Source organism: Pseudorasbora parva, chromosome 7, assembly GCF_024679245.1.
Source record: "Pseudorasbora parva isolate DD20220531a chromosome 7, ASM2467924v1, whole genome shotgun sequence".
Lineage (NCBI taxonomy): Eukaryota > Metazoa > Chordata > Actinopteri > Cypriniformes > Gobionidae > Pseudorasbora > Pseudorasbora parva.
In genome coordinates, this window is record NC_090178.1 from 6,809,358 (window position 1) to 6,833,201 (window position 23,844).

The 23,844-nt window shown below is 38.9% G+C and overlaps 1 protein-coding gene across 1 annotated transcript in view; it reads right to left on the reverse strand.

The window, feature by feature from the left end:
* znrf2b (zinc and ring finger 2b) overlaps window positions 1–18,945 on the reverse strand; it is a 66,871-nt gene extending 47,926 nt beyond the window's left edge. Inside the window, exon 1 of the mRNA XM_067447898.1 lies at window positions 18,186–18,945. Within this exon, the coding sequence (XP_067303999.1) occupies window positions 18,186–18,588 (403 nt within the window). The 5' untranslated portion in view covers window positions 18,589–18,945. The remainder of the gene's footprint in view (window positions 1–18,185) is intronic.
* Between the last annotated feature and the right edge of the window lie 4,899 nt (window positions 18,946–23,844).

Below are 23,844 nucleotides of genomic sequence, written 5' to 3' on the forward strand. Positions count from 1 at the left end.
TATAGACCACTGACATGCATTAAAAAAAAAACACGAGCGTCACGGTACGCTCGAAGGTCAGTCATACTGATGGAAAAGCCGATTGAGGGTCCCGAGGAAATATTTAGAATTCATAAAGCATAAAATAGGTGTCAAGTGTAAAAAAAAGAAAAAGAAAAAAAGTCAGCTGCGTCTTACTGTAAATGATTGTAAACATGCTACATTTTGACCAGGTGACAACATCACCACATAGGGGTGGATGAAGGAGAGGAAGTGCTTAATACATACACACAATAACTTTTTCTTTCATGGACAACAATTTATCATTACAGCTAATGTAAATGAAAATGGACCATCTAAATTTATAAACAAAAAAGTATTGCAAGTTATCACAATACAAGTCAAAGATATTTCTTCGCTCTATCGCCCAGCCCTAGATATCACAAACCTGATGTTGAACATACACTGTGTATTCTCTTATTCTCTGCCTATAGAAATGAGAACACTGAGGAAGAGAAAGTAACCTATTCAAATCACCTGACAAACAGCAGATTATCTGCAGTTCCTGTTTACAGCTTAGACAGGAAGTGACCATCTGACCAGCATAACCAACTGCAGTTTGCTTTTTATAACAGCATTTAAAGGTCATCAGTTCTTAAATCAGACCGAACTCGAATCCTGGCTTTCACGACAGAATTATTTAAACATACATTAAATTAACATCACTTACAAGTTAATACAGTGCTTATATTTATTTAGCTAAATAGTTTGTTTCTCTAGTGAACTAACAGCTGTGGACACTGAATGACTTCTGTGATGCTATGTGACATTATTTACAAGCGATTTTCTACGGTTTAAACACAGATTAAGCGACATATGATACATTTCATTAAGTTGTAATGTATCCTCAACATACCTTAAAGGAACACTCCACTGTTTTTAGAAATAGGGCTTATTCAACTTCAGAGTTGCAGATATCACGCAACACATTGCGATCGCTCAACAGCCGGAGGACGTGAGGATGAGAGCCGTGATATCTCTGCGCTCAAGTAGCAGTGCTTCGCCAAGTCCATATCTGCCTAGGAAATCACATAGTCTTAATCTGCATCACCATTTGTACTCGTTGTGAATACGCAGGGCACAAGAAGTGATTAGGTGGGGGTTTTTTTCGGATCACTTTTACTCGGGACATGCTAGCTGGCAACATAGGATTCCATTCATTATGCTAAACTAAGCTAGTGGCGACCCAGCCAAACTAAAACAATGTGTGCACCGATACAAAAATGCATTTGCCCACATATCTAACTGTAGGAAAGAAGTTGAATAAGTTCCTTTAAGAGATACTAAATGTTTATTTTTTAGGAAAGAGTTCTCTCGCGTGCCATGTCGCTCTGCTACGTCATCGTCCGTTGGTGACGCCCCTTTGGAAATTATTTGTCTATGAAACTTTGCCAGACCATAACTCAGATACTACTGAGAATGGTCTGGTTTAACCAGGCTAACTTTAATGTGCTTAAGATGCGATTGCCAAACTGTAAATGGTTAGTTCATCCAAAGATTTTAATTCTGCATGAATCGTGTTGCTTTCCCACATCATACAAGCATTTGAACGTCTGCGTTAACTAAAGTATGCACGTCATTGTAAATCATGTGTCGCTTCAGAAGACTTGGATTAGACCACGCCATTGATTATTTTTACAACGTCTTCATGACATTTTTGTATTATTTTTGGAGGACTTTAAATTGAGGAACAGAAATATATTTTTGGAAGTTGAACAAAACTCTTATAGGTTTGAAACAACATGAAGGTGAGCAGATGAAAGAAATTTATATTTTTGGGTGAATTATACCTTATAAATACAGTAAGCTGAGCATTGGATAAAACTATACAGTGAATAATATTGTTTATATCAACGATGCATATCGTCGCATTTTTACGTTGCGATATCTCGATATAATGATGAATGAAGAGGAAGCTGATTTTTCAAATCATGAAGCACTTCACCTGTGAGTTTAAGGACCTTGTGAAAGCAGATGCAGATAAGATGGTGATTATTCAGCAATCAGGAGTCACTCGAGTGCAGCAAACCTGCTATAAAACCAAACCTGTGGAAAACTGAGAATCAACTGGCGATGGCATCTAATGTGCTATATGCAGTCAGTGAGGGAGACAGGACACTTACTTTCTCTAAGTGCTCAATTAACTAGACGGCATGAGTCCGTGTCTGCACGCCGCACATCTAAAGGCACAATTTGCATTTTGAACATTCTGGTTGTTTAATCTGGCAAAAAAATGTCACTCTTACTTCATCTGAAAGGCACAAATTCAAACCACTGGGTGCAATTTAACTAAAATCAAGATAACAGTTAGAAGGCATAAATCAAAACCTTGTCAAGAAGTCGTCTCAGAGAGATGCACCACAACGAATGCACACTGCACAGCATTCTGCATACATGGATGGACTACATTTGCTGAAATAAGCAGCAAACAACAGATATTTTTTTAAACATACCATTTACTATCAGATTTCAACATGCAGTTATTTTTGCATCATTGCAATTCCTGTAGCTGAAACAGTAGAGCATTGTGCTAGCAATGCCAAGGTCATGGGTTTGATTGCCAAGAAGGACATGAACGGATCATACGTATGCCTTAAATACAAAGCTTAGAATTTAAAAAACAAAAAAACAAGAGTCTTTAGATGTAATATTTAACACTGTTTCCAGAACATCTGAATGCAGCAGCAGTAATGATGGAATACAGTGCCGTGCGCCTGCTTGCAGAGATAATCACACGACTTAAAGAGTGTAATAAGATTAAATCCCTGTCTTTTTGATGCTCAGATGATCCAAGCGCTCATGCATAGCGTTCACCTAACCATATGACTATGAGGATTTCAACAATCTAAAGGCTTGTGGAGGAACAAATCAAACAATACACACAATACACACTTCAACAATAGACATTGTGCAAGAACACACAATGTGGTGCCTTACAAAATATGATTAACTCATATACAAATGAGTGTGGCAACAGATCATGAGCAGCTCTTCCTGCAAATGATGAGTCTATTTAAAGCTGCAAGTCTTCGCAAGCATTTTCATTTCTCTAAATCTACTTTTGTAGATTTTCTATATGAGTAGTGTGCTCAAATGCATGGTAGAAAAAATGCTTGGTTGAGAAAAAAAAAATGCTTTTAAAGGTTTAGTTCACCCAAAAAAGGAAAATGATCCAAGGTGTATATGACATTCTTCTTTCAGATGAATAAAATTAGAGTTATATTAAAAATGTCCTGGCTCTTCCAAGTTTTATAAATGGCAGTGACTGCTCCACACAGCTCCAGGTGTTAATAAAGGCCTACTGAAGCAAAGTGGAAGAAAAATATCCATATTTAAAACTTTATATACACAAGTCGCCTTTATTAACATATTAATATTATGGATTTTTACTAGTGACCATCATTAATAATATCTCCGCATCAGCGTGCAGAGGTCATGGATACAGTTACAGTAAGCGTAACATCCATGGCAGAATATGTATATACATATATTCCCACAGTGGTCTCCTCTTGAGAATAAACAGATCCATAGTGTCAATTCCGCATCTGATTTCGACGTGTCCTCTTCCTGTTTATGCCCAGAGGGAACAGGCTGTTCGTTTGTCCCTTCTGTCCTACAAGTCACTCAATAGCGAATCTTCCAAAGTGGTTCAACTCCACGACCACCATGATTTTCAGCAGGGGGACAAGCTGCAATTTGATAAAGAATTAGTTTTGTGTTACAATAACAACAAAAGGGTTGAAAAAAATGACACGAGGGTGATTAAATATTGACAGATTTCTTGACTGGATGTAGAGCTCTACAAATGCTGACAATCAATTTCACGCTACAAAACCATGGCTCACTGAATTTTCCTCAAGCAGAGCGGAGTCACAATGCTTCACATTTTCGGTCTGCCTGTATAATAAACCTCCATATGTACAAGAGTGAAAAGTCTAAAAAAAACTGCATATATGGCCCAAAATTTTAACTCTGCAAATACCTTCAAGAAGAATGTGGAGTCAGTCGTGCCTCAGCAAGAGATTCAAAATCATCAGCACTTGTTAAAACAAGCTTGTGCCGAGACCCTCTGTAGCTGCTGTCAAAGTGCAGCACAAATATGAAGCAGCACTATAGTTGGGCTTTTAGCCTTGTGACTAAATTAGATGGATTTTGACATTTACATATTTTCTCAAAATTCAAAATTATATTCATATTGTCACGGCCCCTCCCCTGCCTTGCATTTTAAAGGGATAGTTCACTTTAAAAATGAAAATTCTTTCATCCTTTACTCACCCTCAAGTTGCTTCAAACCTGTATGAATTTCTTTCTTCAGCTGAACACAAGGGAAGATATTTTGAAGAATGTCAGGTAGGAAAAACAATACTATGGAAGTCAATGGCTCCAGTTCACTGTTTGGTTAATGACATTCTTCAAAATATCTTCCCTTGTGTTCAGCTGAAGAAAGAAATTCATACAGGTTTGAAACAACTTGAGGGTGAGTAAAAGATGAAAGAATTTTCATTTTAATGTGAACCATCCCTTTAATGTTGATTTAAAAAAATCCATGGCCACGTTGTTGAGTTAAAGTGTTGTAATGTGATTAACTAGAGCTGGTTGTTTGTTTGAAATAGCGTGAATCTCACAAAAAAACTGTCAAAAACATTTTTGGGTTATATTTCACCTGAAAATAAACTAAGCAATAAAAAATCATACACACAAAATGGGCCTATTTCTAGGACTTGCATACTTTTTTTTTTTATAATTAAATTATATAAATAAATAATTTATGTAAATTCTATACATTTATATTCTTTATCATGAAAACTAAGCACATTTCCTCAAATTAACAATTTCATTTGTGCATTTGACAAATCCTTTTATCCAAAGTAACTTATACCGCACTGAAGTATAAGCTACATTTTGTCAGTTGTCAAAAAAATGTATTTGCATTTGAAAGATATCTGTACCATGATGCCAGTGTGTTGTTCTGCCTTGAATTTATTGCTGACATAAATAAATAAATCTTTTCACTTTCACTATTATTGTAATTGACTGTGAACGCAATGAAAAATAATGAGGATTGCTTCTGAGATTAAGAATTACAAAAAAAAAAAAGTAAAACAAACAACCAGATATATTACAGCAGGGCTATTCAATTATCTTAATTCATGGGCCAAGTTATCACATTCAAAAGTTGAGGAGGGCCAGGGGTTTGGGGGGGGTTAGACATAACAGTTTCAATAAATAAGATTTTAAATTTTTTACAATTTTGCACCCAATAGTATGCAGATATAAGCCCATAATAAATACAAACTTACATAATAATTTACATCGGTGTACAACTATTTTCCTTGAAACAAATATATGAATTATACAAGCTCATATAGCTATTGGTAAGAATTATTTAATTTATTATTATTATAGACTTAAATTAAAATATCCTGACAGTAAGACTTGGTAACCCAATCATGCATGGCTACTTACTTCCACTGTCAAATGATATTATGATATTATGAATCTGTTTTTAAAAAAATACCTAAACACAGGTAAAAACTATACACACCTTCACAAAGCCATAATGCCCAAACAAAAATGAATGATATATTCCCCTAACCACCTAGTAAATCTAATGCAACATTTAAAAAAAAAAAACGACTACGCAGTATTCAATAGAAAAATATTCCATATTTCTGTCCAAACCACCAAACCATGGTAAATTACCTTCATGGTAAATGTTTTTAAGGGAAAAATATAATGATATATGTAATGATTTTATATTATATAAAATAATATAAAAGTGTTTTTCCTGTTTTCCTCATCAGTCTTTTTGGGAATGTTGAGGTGGTTTCATAATTGAAAACTAGTTTAATCATTGAGTGATTTGTGGTTTGTAACAGAAAGGTGTGTGTCAAATAACGCTTCCCATTGGATATCACAACACTGTTTAATAATGGTGTCCAGGACCAGAAGTAAAGGCATCTCCTATAAGCTTGTGTTATCCACTGTAGTTCAAAGTAAACTAGGGAGACGACTCAAATCAGCTCTATTTGTTGTTACTGACCGAGAAATTGCTTCAGATGATTCAGAGACAGAGCGTTCCGAACAAATCCGAATCGTTTCAGACCATTATGCAAGTGCGTTTGGCCAATTCACAGAAAATAAATAATTAAGCAAAAAGAATGATTAATATCGCTTCAGTCGACAGAAATATGGGACACGTATAATAACTGCTGAAACGAAAAACGTTTCTCAGGTCAGTCAGTGCACAGTGAGTATAGCCGTAGAGCTGCAGGCGCCACTGCTGCCCCGATTTAACCAAACCTAGCCACACCACCAGAAGAAGTGGAGGAGGAATGCCCTCGGGCTGGACTAGGCATGTGCCGATATAAATTTTTCATGTTGCGATTAATTGATGAAGTTTTATCACGATATACGATATTATCACGATATTGAAATAAGTTGCAAAAAAAAGTGTTGCCATAGCATAACAGCTTTAAGAACTATTTTTGTAAGAACAAAAATTACTGAATGTTTAAATACAATAATGCACCAAAAATATATACAGCTCTGGAAAAAAAAATTAAGAGACCCCTCATTGAGAAATCAATGTTAAGTGGTCTCTTGATTTTTTTCAGAGCTGTAAAAGTACAATTTTCAAACTGATTAAAGTGCAAAAGAATTAGGCTATAAAGAACAACAGGTACACTTTATAACAGGCTTACAAATTACAATAAGGTCTCATTATTTAATGCATTAACTAAGATTGAGCAATAGCTACATTTGGTACAGAAATGTTTTTGGTAATGTTAGTTAAGAAATACTGATCATTGTTAGTTTTATCTTAGGTCCATTAAAAAAGTTATTTTGATTTTAATGTTATTAAAAAGTAACTAAGAAATTAACATAGAATGATTAATTCTTTATAAGTATTTTTCATTGTCAGTTTGGTAATAATGAATTAACATGTTAACTAATGAAGTCGTATCTCAAAGTTATACTGAATAATAACAAATCATTAGAACAGTTCTAATTATTAGGGTATGTTGTAGTCCAGATTAAAACATAAAAATGTTTAAATTTGAAAATAAATAGCCTATTAAGTCTTTAAGTATTAAGTATTTGGTGCTGTGATGGACAACATTGAGATTACAAAAACGAATGGCTGTTTTAAAAACTACACGCGTTTTTTTGTTTGTTTGCTGGTTTCCGGGGTAACCGGCTGCATTCTGCAGTTCATCAGCGCCCTCTGCTGTCACTGAGCGGCACTTCAGCAGCGCGTTTCCTTCACCGGTTCAGTCATGTGCAGACACACGTTCGGCTTGTTTATATCTGAGCGAGTTGACGCAGAATACAGCGGTGTTGAGCATTTATACGGTTGATGGGCAAAGTATTCTTGAGTGCATTATAAAAAAAATTATAAATTGTTAATAAATTACTATTTACGATATTTTAAAGTGCCCACGATAACAATATCGTGCATATTCATTATCGTGATAAATCGCATTATCGAAAATCGGCACATGTCTAGGCTGGACGGAGATGATTGGCGGGCCTGCTTTAGCCCACCGGCCGCCAATTAAATAACCCTGCATTACAGTAATGAGAAATGTAAGGAGACAAGAATGAAATTAACCTCACGATGTAAATGTATCTTAATAGTCCTTAAGTGAAGTCAACTTTATTTATAAAGCACTTTATAAAATACAGATTGTTTTGAAAGCAATTTTTTTAATATATATTTTTTATTTAATATATATTTAATTTTTTTTTTTTTTTTTTCCTGTTGCATTTTTGGGTGAAATGTAATCTGAACATGTTCTTGTGAGAGTCACCCTCAAACTTCCAGAAATAATTGACTAAGGAAATCAGGCTCCTGAAAAGGTGGACATCACCGTTCAGCTCTACTGAACAAACCGCTACTCGCTGTGCATAAATGATATGGGCAGTGCGTGAAGGCCTTGGACGATACCCTGTCTACCTGATTTAAAGCTGTCTGTTAGAGACACAGTGAAAAAAGTGAGACAGGATTGATGTCCACGTCAAACGTGCAGGACACAGCGTCAGAGTGGGACATTGACTATCCATTACTGGATTCATGGGCAGTGTTTGTGCATGCATGCACAGTCTTCATAAAACAACTCATCTGTGTGAGATCTTCCTGACGACCCAGTCAAACTGAATCTAAGGCGTGTGAAACGAACTGTGAGATGCTGACTCAGAAACATCACCAGCTGCTGGAGAACACACTTAGAAGGACAAAATTGAACTGAGCAGGCTGATTGTATACAAAGTGTGACAGTAGAAATTTAGTTAATAAACAGAGATTGTGCTACACTCCTTATACAGCATTAGATGTATTTGCATTTTAGGCATTTTGCATAATTAGCATGCAAGAAAAATAGGCTGAAACTGCTTGCAATGCTGCAAGTGTGAATGCAGTCACCTGTTAAAATAAATTGCTTAAAGGGATGGATTTTCAACTTTTTTCTTCCAAACACGCATGACTTTTTCTTCTTTCTACAATATTTAGAAAAATGTTGGAGTCAAAAGCAAACCACACTGGAGTCTAGACCCCATTAACCTTAAAAGTGTCATGAACTGGCCTTTTTAATTTTTTATACTATAGTCTGAGGTCAACTAATGATGTTCGTGTGGTTTTTACATTCAAAACATCATAACTAATAAGTAATAGGCCGTTTTCTACACTGGTTTTGAGGCTCTCTCCTGAACGCTGGGTTTTGATGAGCGTGTCGCACTGGAGACTTGGAAGTAAACGCCCACGGCTAGGATTGGATAAGATTTGCATATTTAATGAGCTTAAGCTCCCCTTTCAGTTCAGTGACATGAGAGGAGAGAATGGAGGAGATGCGGCAACCAGAATGATTTTCTCGATCACAGGGCTTGTAAACATCTTTATCAAACAAACACAATGTTGTATTTCTCATCGACCCGCGACTGATTGGACTATTATTTTTATATTACACATAGCCCGCATGATCGGTCGATATATGCACGAACCGTGCACACACACATACACGTTCGGCGCGCGCCGCCCTTTAGATGTCAACTTGAGAGAGACTGAGAGAGAATAGCAGAACAATAAAGGAATAAGAGATTGATCGGCCTGCCGGGCTTTGCGAGCCCTGGCTCATACGTGTCTGAGTCCAGCGTGCTAAAGTTATGCTCTGTTAGACACGTACACATAAGCAAAACGATCTATAACAATGCAATACTACTATATTTAAAAACACGTTTTACTCACATAAGTGTGTTGCACCATTCCTGTCGGATCCAAATCCAGCATCGACTTGAGATTTGTTTACAAACGATCCACAGTGGACTGAAGTGAACATGTCTTCCCCACGTGAGCTGGAACTTCATTAAAAATAAAGTTCAACCACTCATTCCTAATATTAGGATCAGAAGGAAGCTTATGCAGCGACTGTGTTCTTCCACAAACATAGCACAATATCTTAAATTGTTGTTGACCAGCTTGCACGAGCCCTCCATGAGTCGGTGGGAGGGGCTACTGAATTAGACGCACTGTATAGGCGGTGTTTCGTCGTGCACTGACAGCAGTATGAAGCACAGGACAATTTGCTGAGCCTGGTGTCTATAAAAGCTTTCCTTTGATTAACAAGAAAGTTTTCAGCTCTGAAACTTACAGGATATTCTTATATTACTATAACCTTTTATATATCAAAAGCTCAAGGGAAAGTTGATTCCTCAATTTATCACCCCTTTAATTGTATGCACACAAAAAAGCACACACGCAAAATATCTTCTTTTGTTTTCTGTATTAGAGTCCTACAGATTTGGAATGGCATTAGAAGGGTAAATGATGCTAGAAAGGTACATTTCTGGGTGAACTGTCATTTTAAATGTGTCAGGCGTGTGTGTGCATGTAACGTGAGAGATATACTGCGAGTGGCGCAGAAATTGTTGAAAGCTCTTTGAGCACCAAGTGGAACTAAGCCAGTCCTGAGAGAAATGCAGAAGGAAAGGGAGGTGGTTTATCCATTAAGAAGTGGAGTTAGAACTGCTGTGGCAGCACACCGGGACACACCAGCCAGCCCGACTACTGATACCCCTTTTCTACCAGAATGAACCGGGTGCTAGTTCAGAGGCAGTGCTAGTGTCAGTTATAAAGTTTGGCCTTTAAAAACCGGTTTGGCTTTCCACAGGGTAGAGAGCCACCACAGAGCTAGGTCTTACGTCACTGTATAAGTCTCATTGTTCTCTGCAACGCTAGCGAGGCAGCGGGAAATACAAACACACTAGGCTTGTTCGAGATGAATCGGCGGTGCACGGAGCGATCCGCGTATGATATCAAAATAGCAAGTGAGCGATTCCAAATCATAAGGAGTCATTTGATTTGCATCTCACTGTAACGCTAATTTGATGTCATACAGTGATCGGTCTGCACAGCGCACACCGATGCATCTCGAACAAGCCTTCCATCAACAATGACTCATGACTTTATGATCCCACGTCGGCATTCAAAACGCCGGGAATCCAACGCATTCATGCAGCTGACCGTGATTTGTATAGACGGCGATTACAATCAAGCTGCTTTTAGCTTGATTAGCTGCTATGTAAAACATTCCGGTCACAAGTTTGTGTTCATCTTGTTGGTCACGGTAACTCCGCCTCCAACCACTGACACAAGCGGTTCTTTCTTCTAGCCCAGCAATGTTTTGGTGCTACTTAAGAACTCCTTTTTCTGGCTCGGAGCTGGTGCTTTGGGTGTGGAAAGACAAAGAACCGATTTGAAACTAGGCTCTGGCTCCGAACTAGCACCAGCACTGCCTTGGCGGAAAAGGGGTATGACCTAGTGACGGGGATTCGACTCCAAAAAACCTGGAATCGAACACCCCTAGTATGACCCATTCCCAAACCGAGTTCAAGTTCAAGCTACCGTCAATGCGCAGTTTCCCTGATGTCAGCCAGTTCCCACGTCTTTGCACTAGTTATCTGGTGATATTCATAACATGCTAAATGAATTTCGAATAATAGTTTTAAATCAGTTTCACTGTAGCACTCTGAACTAATTCAAAAAATAAACCAAACTTAAAGGCCCATTCACACCAAGAACGATAACCATAATGAGGATTATTAGGTGTGCGTTGCATTTTTGTCATTTGCCACTTAAAAGGGGACCTACTAGGCAAAATTCACTTTTACACAGTGTTTAAACATATCGGTCTGCAATGAGTACAAAACCACCCTATAATGCTAAAAATCCCCCTTTTTTTTTTTTTTTTTTTTTAAAGTATATTCCCCATTAATTTTAAACAGGGTCTCAAAATGAGTCGTTCGTGATCAGGCTATACAGACTGATGTATCAAATGATACTCAAAAAAAAAAAAAATTCAGGATGTCAAATATATGTCAGACTGTCAAATATATATAAGTCAGATTGGTATCAGATGATCACAGTTTTAAAATATTTGTTATCTGTATCTAAACATGCCATACATTTATCTTACACAAAGTTAACTGACTTGTGCTTAGGAAATCTGTGATGATCTGAAATCAGATGCAAAAGCATGCAATGGAGATATGCAAGCTTTCATTTCCTCAGTCACACACTGTCCATCAAAACAACACTGGACAAGACCGCTGATGCAGCACAATGTAAGTCATTTACACAAGGTAAACATTGACAGACGATTGGTCAACTAGTTAAAATAGATGTGGAAGCCTAAGAGATATCAGCTACTGTAAATACGCCAACATGTGCTACTACCCTCAAAAACAGAAATGTTAATGCACAATAGAAATCATTCAGCAGATTGCAGGCGAAGCCGTTCCGGTAACAGGGGACACACAAAGCCTGTTGAGTCAAAGTCAAGTCACGGAAAAGCAGAGAGTGAAGGGGAGCCACAACAAACATTTCCTGGCTTTCATTAAAAGTGAGAGTGAAGCGGGAGCAAGGCAGTGTGTATTTAATGTACACACAGTTTGACTTGCTCTCTGTTTATGTGTGTTTTACTGAGTGTGGACAGTATGAACATGGACCACGTGTCAGGTGTCCCGAGTTCACGCATTACCGGCAAAGGACTTTTTTTGAAACCACAGTGATGACGATTCAAACGACTGGATCTGGTTTCATTGGTGGTTTGTGGTTTGGAAATGATCTAGATCTCTGTCAACAGATTTGTAGGACATGTAGCTTTAAAAGACAACATGAAGTTAAACTAGGACTGACGACCCATACAATTATAATGCTGAAAGGGAGGTACAATTTCTTTATTAAATAACTTATAAAGTAAGTTGAAAAAATTCTGTGAGACGCAAGTTCACAAAAAGCGTGAGTGGATCACCACACACTCTCTTTCCCTCTCAAAATACACAAATGGCTTCACATCACCACACTGCATCTGCACGCTGCAGTCGACACAGGATTTGTCACTTGCACAATCGAGGCAGTGTCGCATCATCACTAAAGTTAATAATTTGCATGTCTTGCCAGTGTTTAAACCACTCTCTAAGAGATGGTGCGCTCGTGCACACTAAAAGCACACACTTAAAGCCGCCTCACTAAGAGCTTGCGAGCACCGAATTGTGTGTCAATGGTCAAATACACGTAAATAATTGTACAAAATGACAGTGTTGACAAGTATACATGTAAACTGTCAGTTTTGTCATGAGTGAACGTTAACATTAGCGCAGCCGCATGCGTAACAGTATCCGTGCATTCGGTCTTAGTGATAGCAGTGTAATAATCCTGCTGCTGTCTTTTTTCTGTCTTTTGTTGTGTAATGATAGCCTAGAAATCTAGACACACCCTAGCGGCAGCGAATCTAATCTGCCGTGAGTGTCGTCTAGCAACTCTCAATACACTTTTGAGCTGTAAAAACCAAACTCTGGTCGGGCCAATCACATCGTGTATAGAGTCGGTGGGCGGGGCTTAACATAATGATGGCCGAGTTGTGCTTGCGTGCTTCTAGTAAACACAGAAGCTGGCGAACGGCGGCCTTTCGAATCAGCTTTGACCGCGACTCTGGAAGACTTGGAGTTAAGCTCATCTCTGAGAAAAGAATGGCACTGAAGTCATTCTTAAGAAGGGAAGATGTGTTTGGAATTTTGCCGACCGGATACAGCGAAAGTTTAATCTGTCAATGAGCTCCGCTTCACGTTGCTCTGGTTGGTTGTAGCGATATCCAATTGTGTGCCAAGGGTTTGAAAGACAACGGTTTATCCCGCCTCTCGGGTTCAGCCCTATCAATGGTGAGTTTCCAGACCAAACATCGTAATGTGGGTCTGGCTTGTCAGGTTAGTGTAATGACACACTTCTCTTAAATTATTCACTTTTGTAACCTTAATTGTAATGGCTGCCGAGAAGTAGAGAGACGAGCTGACCGCTGGCCCGTTTACATGTCTTTGGTCCGTGTTGCGTTCATATATCAATCGAACCAAACCAGAGTTCGTTTGGAAGCGGACCGAGACCCATCTTTTTAGCGGTCTCGGTCCGCTTGTTTGGTGCGCACCAGGGTTCGGATGGCAGCGTTCACAAATGTTCAAATTAACCGCACTAACCGAGCAACCGCACCAGGGTTCGTTTTAATCGAACCAAACATGACAAGTGTGAACACACCCTAAGATCTCAGTTGTCATTAATGTCAGACTGCACGATAGTTAAGGCGCGCTAAAAACGGAAGTGCGCAAGAAAACTCACCCGGAGTTTTATATCATCAATGAATGACGCGTTGGGTGACAGTGAGCTGCATTACACGCGGGACTGAAATGCTGGCTACAAAGACATTTCTAACTCTCGTTTTGGTCATAGTTTGTCTTGAAAAACCGAGATATTTGACTGTTGTCATAGGAGAAGTCACACTGCAGGATTCTGTGTCAAATCTTCTGACACTGCCAGAATTTCGTCTGAGGTCAAATTTGATCGCAGCGGTCATTAATCGGCTGCCGGTGAACATGTCAAACTAACGACCAAAGACGTCAGATTTTAGCCTAGGATCTGAGGAATCTTTTAGGATTTGCTAAATTTGTCTCAGATGGCCAAATCGTGGGCAAAAAAAAAAAAAAAAAATCGCACAGTGTGCACCCGGCTTTAGCCTGAAAATTTATACAAGCTCAACTCACAGGTCACTCCCCTTGCTCTCTGCTGCGCTACAGCCCTCCCTCCACAGCTCCTCCCCATCACATCGGAGCCTGCCGTGAACGCACAGGCCCACCGCTGACGGCGGATAAACAGTTATGGCACATTCACTGGTACGGACGAAACATCAACAATATGATTTACATTGACTATGACCTGCCCATACTTTGACTACAAACGTAGTCCTCAAAACATTACGTATTTTGCTATACATGTAATGTAACTATATGACGTTGCACTATTTCTATAAGTAATATATAGCTGGTAACGGTACAATGGTAACTAACGTTACAGTCTGCAAGTAATTATTCTATCAATATGTAATGCTAAATAAGGTTTGCAGGTTATTTCAGCAGCATGACAATTAGTAGGTTTCAATAGTTGCTTTACGCAGTGTGTGACATTTTATCTGTATGTTATGCGGCTACAGTTTTGACACGGAATTCACACCCACAGCGACTTCAAGAAGCTAAAATAATAACTTATCTTAATTTTGTAGTTCTTAAAAAATGAAACAAATGTGATCAGCGCACACGAGCATGACTGACACTGCTCCTGACAAGGCACTCCTCCTGGCTCTGATTGGTTGTTTCTTACCAGGAGCGGTGTATTTCTGCAAATAGCAATAGGACCATTGGGAGGAGCTTGATTTTTGCACAGATTATCTTTCTCATATTCTACTCTCAGGACATGACAGGTTTAACAAATATGTAAAAAAATATTTTTACAAAAGAGACCTACTGCAGCTTTAAATAGTTCATGTAGAATGTTAATGTTATGCGTTAATAAGAAATAAAAGTAAGCAGAAATAAAATGTAAATGACCAAATTTAGAGACAGTTGTATGTGTGTGTGTGTGTGTGGGGGGGGGGGATGCTGTGTCATGCATACTGAGCTTTTTTTTACACCGTTAAAGACTTGGATTCCCATCCTAAACCTAGACAAAGTTTCAAAAACTAATGTTGGACGTTTGATGGAGTATTTCTGTGTTAAAAATACTCTCACCGGTTTCTCACAAGTTTCGGAGAGTTTTTTTCGAGTATGGGTCGGCTTGACGTTAATAGAACGGAAGGTCCTTGTATGGGCCGTACGGGCTCTTCTCCCGGTAGGGTGCGCGCGCGTGACTAGAGCGAGAGAGGAATAGCACGCCCATAAACACTCACTGGAGCGCCGCGCTCCACTTTATTCCTATGGGTGACATCAAGCGACTTCAACGCTTCAGCACAGCATTCCGGGAAGGCAGCGCTGCATTTGAACCGTTTTGAACGCAGAAATGACGGGAAGCGTCACAACATCGGTTCAGTCGCGTCGCAAAGTGGATCTCTACAGTCACTGCTGTCAGGACTTCACCAAATCATACCAAAGAAGTGTGTTTTTGATGGAGCGGTCCCAGCGATAAAGGTTCGGTCCTGCTTTGGAAGCAGCCGGTGAGTAAATCATTGAGCAAACTGTAAAATTACTGTCTGACCTGACAAAATTACTAAATACAAGAGCTGAAAAGTGATTTGGAGTTGTTCCCTGTGTCCCCCTGTGGTTGGCTGATGCTTTGTCGAGTTAGAAGCAAATACTGATGCAAATTTCTCAGATAACTCGACAGTGAGTAGAGCAGACGGCACTAAAGAACGACTGTTTTGTCCACACTTTTTGACCATCACTGTTGTAATGTATTGGGAAGCCAGAATGTGTATCCATCGTCATAAACATGCAATAGCCGAATATGAGACTTCAGATTCGAGATGAACCGTGGTGCAAGTGCATGGCGTACCGTGAGTGGAAAACGGTACTCTTTGATTTTTTACAGAGAACCATTACACCCTAGTACAGAAATGGCTCATTCATAAAAACACACACACACACACACACACACACACACACACACACACACACACACACACACACACACCACTAAAAACATAGTTATGTGTTGCATTTCTGTCAGTAGATCCTCATAAATATCACACACTGCACCTTTAAATGAGAACAAATAAACATGCATGTGTTATCTGAAACTGAAAAAAGAGAAGAGTAAATCAACACTGCGCGACAAACTCACTGCAGTTATCGAATCATACTGCACTAAAAAAAAAAACCCTCACAAATTCAGTTTACATTTTTTGTGCATACATTACAATTCTTAGAAAAACGTTTTCACTAAAAGTTTACGTTTCACTAAAAGATGCCAGCTCATTAATTAAAGAGTGTTTTTTTTTATGTGTGTGTCAAAACAGTATGTTAATATTACACTGATCAACACTAAAACATGCACTGGTTTTTCTATACAGTTCACATTCACTTTTTACAAAGTCACAGCAAAAGAAATAGTTCAAATAGAGCTCTAGACTATGATCATAAGACGACACCATGATCTTGCCTCCAGGTTTGATACAAATGGAAAGTCTGTTATAGGCAGGATTCCCCCGTGCTTTTTGATAATAGAAAGTGAAGACAAGTCTCATATCCCCTTTAAAAACTCCCTTCTTGATCTCATCCACAGTTGGCCTGTTTAAAGCCAACGTTTAAAGATTAACTTCAATCACCAGTAAAAGCCCGTTACAGAATTAAAGCTCAATCGAGGCCACGGCAGGGGAAACTCTATCCCAATAACTGACAGCCTCACCTGCCTTTTCAATGGATTTGAATATTCCAGAGTCTGTGCAAGAGACAATGAACAGCAATACTAAGCATCAGCAGCAATCTCATGAAAACATGACAGGCCATATTTCACTTAAACATCATAAGAAAAAAATAAAGTATAAGTGTACTACCATTACACTCTTGCTTGGGTTGGGTGGAAAATGGACAAACCCAGCAGTTGGGTTAAATGTTTGCTTAAAACAACCCAATTTGTTTTACTGTATGATTTTTTGTTCCAAAACACGATTTAACATGATGACACTTTGATTTTCTCCAAAATCAATCATGCATTTTACTTTTGGGTATAGCTTTCCTGTAGCTCAACTGTATGCAAATATATGCTATAACACCAAGGTCATGAACTGAAAAATAGTATGAGTGTATGAATTGAAAAAAACAAGATCTGTGAGTGAAAAGTGCATCATGCAAAAGAGAACTTTCCTGAAAAATAAATGGTTTCCTGAGAATAAGTCATTTAAATAGAATGACACCGCTGTTTATGAAACACCAGATTACTGAACAGGTTCTCAGAAGCTCAACAACAAAAAGACCTGCATCACCAGTGAATTACTTGGAAATAATTATCGCTCACATGCATCTCTACAGTACACCTGTTCAGAGCACATCATAACCACATTAAGACTCCTCAGAACACGTTGCAGTCTTTTACCACTGTTGCACCAGCATGTTACCATGCATCTGTAAAAAAAAAAAAAACAGCTTCCAGAGTAAAAAAGGTTCATCACATCCTTCAATAAGCTCACCCAATTGCTTCAACAATAATAAAACCAAACCGTATTTTGGAAACCACTGGTTTAACCTAATGGGTGGTGTGACCTAGTGGCTAACTAAAAGGTGAAGGTTCAAACTCCACAAGGGTTGATCCGTTAACTATTACCACTGTGAACTTGATCATGACATAAGCTGTTAAGTTGAATAATAACAAACACGACCTTGACACCTACCCTTAATAACCTCTCAAACTTATATAGCAGTTCACTTATTACATGTGCACTGATATAAATATAAAAGTGCTGATGTTAAACATTGTGTGTCAACTACTCAGGTGAATTGTCACATCAACTAGCCTACAAATAACTACACCTTTATGTAGCTGACTTTAAATAAAGACCAGTATTGAAGAAAAAAAACAATAACAACTCAAACTTTTAACATCCATGGAACCATACCATTGCACAAAAGTTTATTTATAGTGGGGAAAGGTTTTATAGATTAAAATGTTCTTCACACTCAGAAAAAAACGGACTGTTCACTTAAAAAGGTTCTTTACGACCCCAAAATGGTTCTTTCTATCCAACTTAGGCTACATCATACATCAGGTTTGGCACTGGTTAAACAGAAACCGGTTGATGCTCAGCTTGACTACAACAAGTAGAAATCAGTTTATTTACCTCCGAAGAGATGAGGCGACAGGTGAGCAGGTAAAGATCCGATCAACAGTCTCGGAGTGCCGGTTGACCGCTCTCTCTCTCCGCCGTTCTCCTCCGGTGTGCTGTTACCGGACTCTTGGGAACTATACGCACCAGAGTTCGGTATATTAATGCCCGACTGGGGTCGCGCGCCCGGGCCACCGGTGCCACCCCCGACGGAGCGCGTCCTGGCGCCGATATAGTGAGAGGCCACTGCCGCGGATGATGAAGACGACGATGAGGATGTAGCACCTGAGGTGCTGTGCGCGTGATATCTCATCGCCGCCGTTCTGCCGCTACTCGACGTTGTGCCCGACGGGAGATCCGAGCCCGAGTACGCTCGCGTGCGCCCGTTGGCAGCAGGACTGCTCTGTTTGGCGCCCATGCCAACCTACACTTCCCTCCGATTTTAATTATAAAAGACAAACAAACAACCTGACAGCGGTCGCCTGTTACATTTGACTCGTCCAACGTCACGCGCGCTTCAACGAAACTTTTACGAAGGCTTTTAAATCGCTGTCAGCGCGTTCGCGCGTGAAGTTGCGGGTGCCCGCGATTGTCTTTGCCTCATGCGCTGTTGTTTTCTAACTAACGTCCTCTGTTCCATGTTGTGCGTGAGACAGTAACGCTCTGACGCGACGCTTTCCCCCTAAACGCCGCGCCGATGGCTGTTGTGTTGTGTTCGTGGCGGACGGTTATTACACAAACCGAACGTGTGTAACTGCCGTACGTGCAGAGTGCGTAAGCGAGTCGGGGGCGTGGCTTGCCGGACGACGTAATAATCTCGGAAAAATAAACCCTGCCGGGCGCTTCCTCAATATAATGAAAAGCGTGGCACACATAAACATTTTATCCCGAACAACACCAAAGAAGTCCACTTGCACAATAGATTTTCTCCTATTTATTTACACACTATATTTTTCCCAAACGTTTATTTAAAAAATATATTCCTTGCTACAATACTGACACCTCCATCACGTCCAAGGACTATATCCAATATCACAACATTCACATTAGGCCCATATGAGACTGATTAACACAAACAAACAAGCACTGTTATTGTTTTTGGATATGTATAGATATCTATGTATGTTCCTCCAGTATTCTGTGTTGTCTGTCCCATCTGGAGATGTTTGCGTGACAGAGTGGACAAAGAAGCTCGCCTCACATCTATAAAGAGCAACAGACAACCCTGTGCATTTGCATGCCAAAACATTTCACAGGAAACACACTTGGGTGAATGTAGAAACTTTCCCACAGTGAATTGAACTCTGAAGTATTGACAAGTAAACTTTAGAAATTCTGACAAAGTAAACAAGGGGAGATTTTCTCATTAAAGAGTTTTTGTTTATAGACTGATCACTGAATGTGCACACGCGAGTTCATCCATCTTTAGGGATGCTTGAGGTCAGTGAGATTACTGAGACTCTTTTCAAGGATGAATGGCCATTGTGGAGAATGGCCAACGTGATCGATTACGTTTTACATTAAAACGGTAAAAGTAAGATTTACTTGTTGGCTCAGTAGATTCACAAGGGTTTCATAACATCATCTGAAAAAGAAAGTCTTGTCAGAGGCATGTTATTGCATTTTCAAGTTATTGCATTTTGATAAAAGATTACAAAGATAAACTTTTCTTGGAACATCATGCACCGACGATGAAGCATTCACAATAAAGCAGAGTAAATATACGGGACAGATTTCTGCTTTGGCAACTGTTGTGTGAGGGCTGTAAAGAGGAGAAATGAGAAGTGATAAACTCATGAATTTGCACAGACACTCACACTAATAAACTTTACACATTCCATCAGAATCTGATTTGAATTTACAAGATCAAGTTCATCAGTGGATGTTTAGCAGAAGGGTCAAGACTAGGAAGCAGGGGCATAGCACCAAATTTTGGGCCCTGGGTACAAACCATCTTGCTGGGCCCCCATACCATGTATGTGTATGTATACACAAATCCGGCGAAACACGGAAGTAAAGCATCGCCGCCATTACTGCGTGCCTCGCTGCTAAGGACTTAGAGCAGTGCGTACACGAAAACACTTCTCAAATGAGGTTAATAGCTTAACAATGACTGATTCTCCCCTCATGTCATGTTATAATAGCCTACCTTTTTTTCCCTTATAAATTATTTTTATTTTTGTTACGAATGCATACTATTATTATTTTCCCCCGTTTGTATTCAGGATATTAAGAGCTGCTCCATCAGGCTATATCTTTTCTGTATCCTATTTCGAATTCGAAGAAGTTGATTTTATGCAGCGATATTTGTTTGTAAATCTTGATACTTTCAATAATAATACAATTAATTGATTAATATATAAATAAATAGCAGCGCGCGGCAGTAACGTTAATGCACGGCGCGCTGTGATGAACGTAAAGAAAACCACTTAAAGACAGAGAATAATTAAAGCATACGTGTCCATTACAAACGGACCTAGTCACAATTAACGTTAGACATATATGAAATGATCAGTTACAAAAAATATGGCCTTATTAAATCAGCACGTAAACTTGCGTGACCTACCGATGTGCTCATGCATATGTTCACAAGCTGCAATAAATAGCCACGACCAGTTGTAGCAATAGAATACATCTTCCTACAGGTATAAGATTATTTTATTAATCATCTGGCATGCGATGAGCGTCAGAACCTAAACTACAGGGCATGAGTTCGGGATGGATTGGCCAGATACTGCATCCTACATCACAGATCAGCCGCTGCGTATGAATCAGTGTCGTGAGGTTTTCAGGCAGTGGACTCGTACCATAATATGTCAGTAACAATAGAGAAAACTACGAAGTTACATTTGTGTAATTGTGACTTAAAGTCCCTTTGTAACAGGCACGTATGTTTTATTTATTTTCTGTTATCATTTACAGCGCGTCGTGCATTACTGCCACGCGCTGCTCTAAGTGCAGCATAAGTCCTCATAACTGTTCGTTATTTCATGTTCTCAAAACGTGTTTGTGTAAAACAATTCCATGATCACGGAAAGCAGGGCCCTAATATTAGCAACACAGCTCACAATGACATTGTTCAGTTTTATTGCTGTCTTATACATTACATTTGGCAGACGCATTTATACATTAATACATCCTGTTGTCAATAAATTACCTTTCTGTAAGTTTTGGCCAATGCCTGACATCATCTACCCAATGTTCCCTTTCACCAGACATTTTATTTAATGTGCAGGATCCGCTTTCATTGAAATGTCATTAGAGGACACCGGCAAGTGTCACACCGTCACGCACTTCGCAGGCACGCAGTAATGGCGGCAGGCAAGATGGCGGCGCCCATAAAGTTCGCGGCGGATTTGTGTATAGAAAACTGACTTCTAAGGCCCCCCCCCCCCCCCTCCCCCCCACGCCCCTGCTAGGAAGACTCAACTAACAAGGAACATTCTGGCAAGGTTCTGTCAAAGTTATGAACAAATATTTTTAATGTTATCTGGTCTTTAATAATGTTCTCAAAATGTTAGCACAAAAATATTATTTAAACATCATGCACAGACTGTTTTTTTTTCACAGACTGTTCATCTAACTTAATTTAAATGTTCTACTTGTTTCCTTAACATTCTAAAATAATGTTCCCATGATGTTTGAAGAATGGAATGTTTCCTTAACATTCACATAACCAAGATAAAACGTTTTTAAAACATAAAATGGGTGACATAAATGGGTGAATGTTCAACTTTTCCACTCCCATATTACTGTGTGTGAATTCCTGCAGGAAAATGTGGGGGAATTTCCTGGAATGTCAGAAACATCTGTACAAAACAGAAAAAGAGAAATGTATCGCAATAACCAAAAACGCCTACCCCACAATCAAAACCATAAAGATAATGAATAAAACTGTTTTACTGCTGTGACATGAACCTTTATAAATTACTTTAATATGCTATTCATGAATGAAATCTTCAGGGATGTAAAGGGTTTGACTTATTGTACTTCCTTTCTGTTTTTTTCTTATCACTTGAATACTGCATTTCATTGTGAGATGTAATGTATCAGAAGTGTTTGACCTAAAGCCACTACTGTAATTAAAGCACAAATGCATTTAATTAAAGCCATTGATTGTTGAACTTGAGTTTCCTTCTTAAAACAACTGCTGCATGCTTTATTTAAAGTTTAACCATTTAAACAGGTTTCAGGATAGAAGTTTTGGTTGGCAAAAGTTATATCGGCTATTATATTTGTGTATAGTCGATATTTGAGTAATATTTTGAAAGACTAGGCCTACCCATTGTTTAGCTTTATTTCTCTTAATAGCATAAACCCCATGAAAAAATAATAGGCTAATAATAATAAAAAATCAAAACTTTAATCATTCTTGATTTCTTATTAACTTAAAATTAAGAAACCCCACATGAATGCATGTTATTAAATAGTTATATTTCCAAATAATAATAAAAAAAAAACAATCTGGTGAAATATGAGAAAATATCGCCGCCTGCTGACCATTAGTAGAGCTGCAAAACAAACGGTGAACTGTTTAAAGGGATAGTATGTATACTCACATTCATTACAAGCTGTATCAGTACAAAAAATATATAAAATAATAATGAGAGACAGTGTAACAGACATTTTTGTACATTGCCGTTGTTGCTGCACATATTGCTTTGGTATTTTGCAATGTTACTCAGTGGCAGATTTGATTTATTTGTTGTATATGTAATTGAGAGTAAATGTAGAAGGGGAACAAATACAAACAACCCCATTTCCTGTTAAGAAAGCTAGAAAGAGCAACAGGAAGTCAAGAAGTGAAAGTGAACATGAGAAATACAGTGTTTCCTTTCAAACTCTCACAGTTTGTCCTTCAACCTATTTATAGAAAATATAATTCTACAATGTTTCTTCCATCAGATACCATGCAATGGTGGCTCGATACTGATTATAAACAATATTCTCTGAGTCTCAATGCGTAAGGCCAGAAACAACAAATTCTTGTAAATAATTATGGTATAATAATAAATAAATATTAAGACAAAGTGATGGAAGTTGGAAAAGGAAGAGTGCTGTGTGGTTTTCAGGGAGGAGTTGAGACAAGCTTTAGGTGGTCAAGAAGGGCTTCCAGAGGACTGGACTACTACAGCCAAAGTGATCTGGGAGACGGGAAGAAAGGTGCTAGGTGTGTCATCTGTAATGTGTGCTAACAAAGTAAATAAGATCGTTGATTTCATGAGGACTTTAAGAGCATTTTGATGTGCACACAATAATACTCTCACGTCCCTACTGAGGATTTCAATGTTTTTTTTTTTTGTTTGTTTTTTTTAGATGTAGCAGAACACAAATACAGTTATGTTTTAGACAGGTTCCCCTGAGCGGTCTTGGATCACCACAGGCCCTTCAACACAGACAGACTAAAGAGCCCATCAAATGATGAGATCTGCCTGTAGGATACGACCAACCACTAAGTCAAAGCGGGCGGATCAGATAAAAGCAGCCGCTGTGAGGGATGCTGGACGCAGAGGTGGACATTCTCAGACCCCAGAGGCTGTAATCGAAAGAAACAAGGATGTCGGGAAGAGATGGTTCCGTCTGAGCAGAATGAGCGCTGCCCGGCTCAGCTGGACTGTCTGCTGCGAGGAGCCTGAGGATCTGGATGAAGCCAAACTCAGCTAATCAATCAACA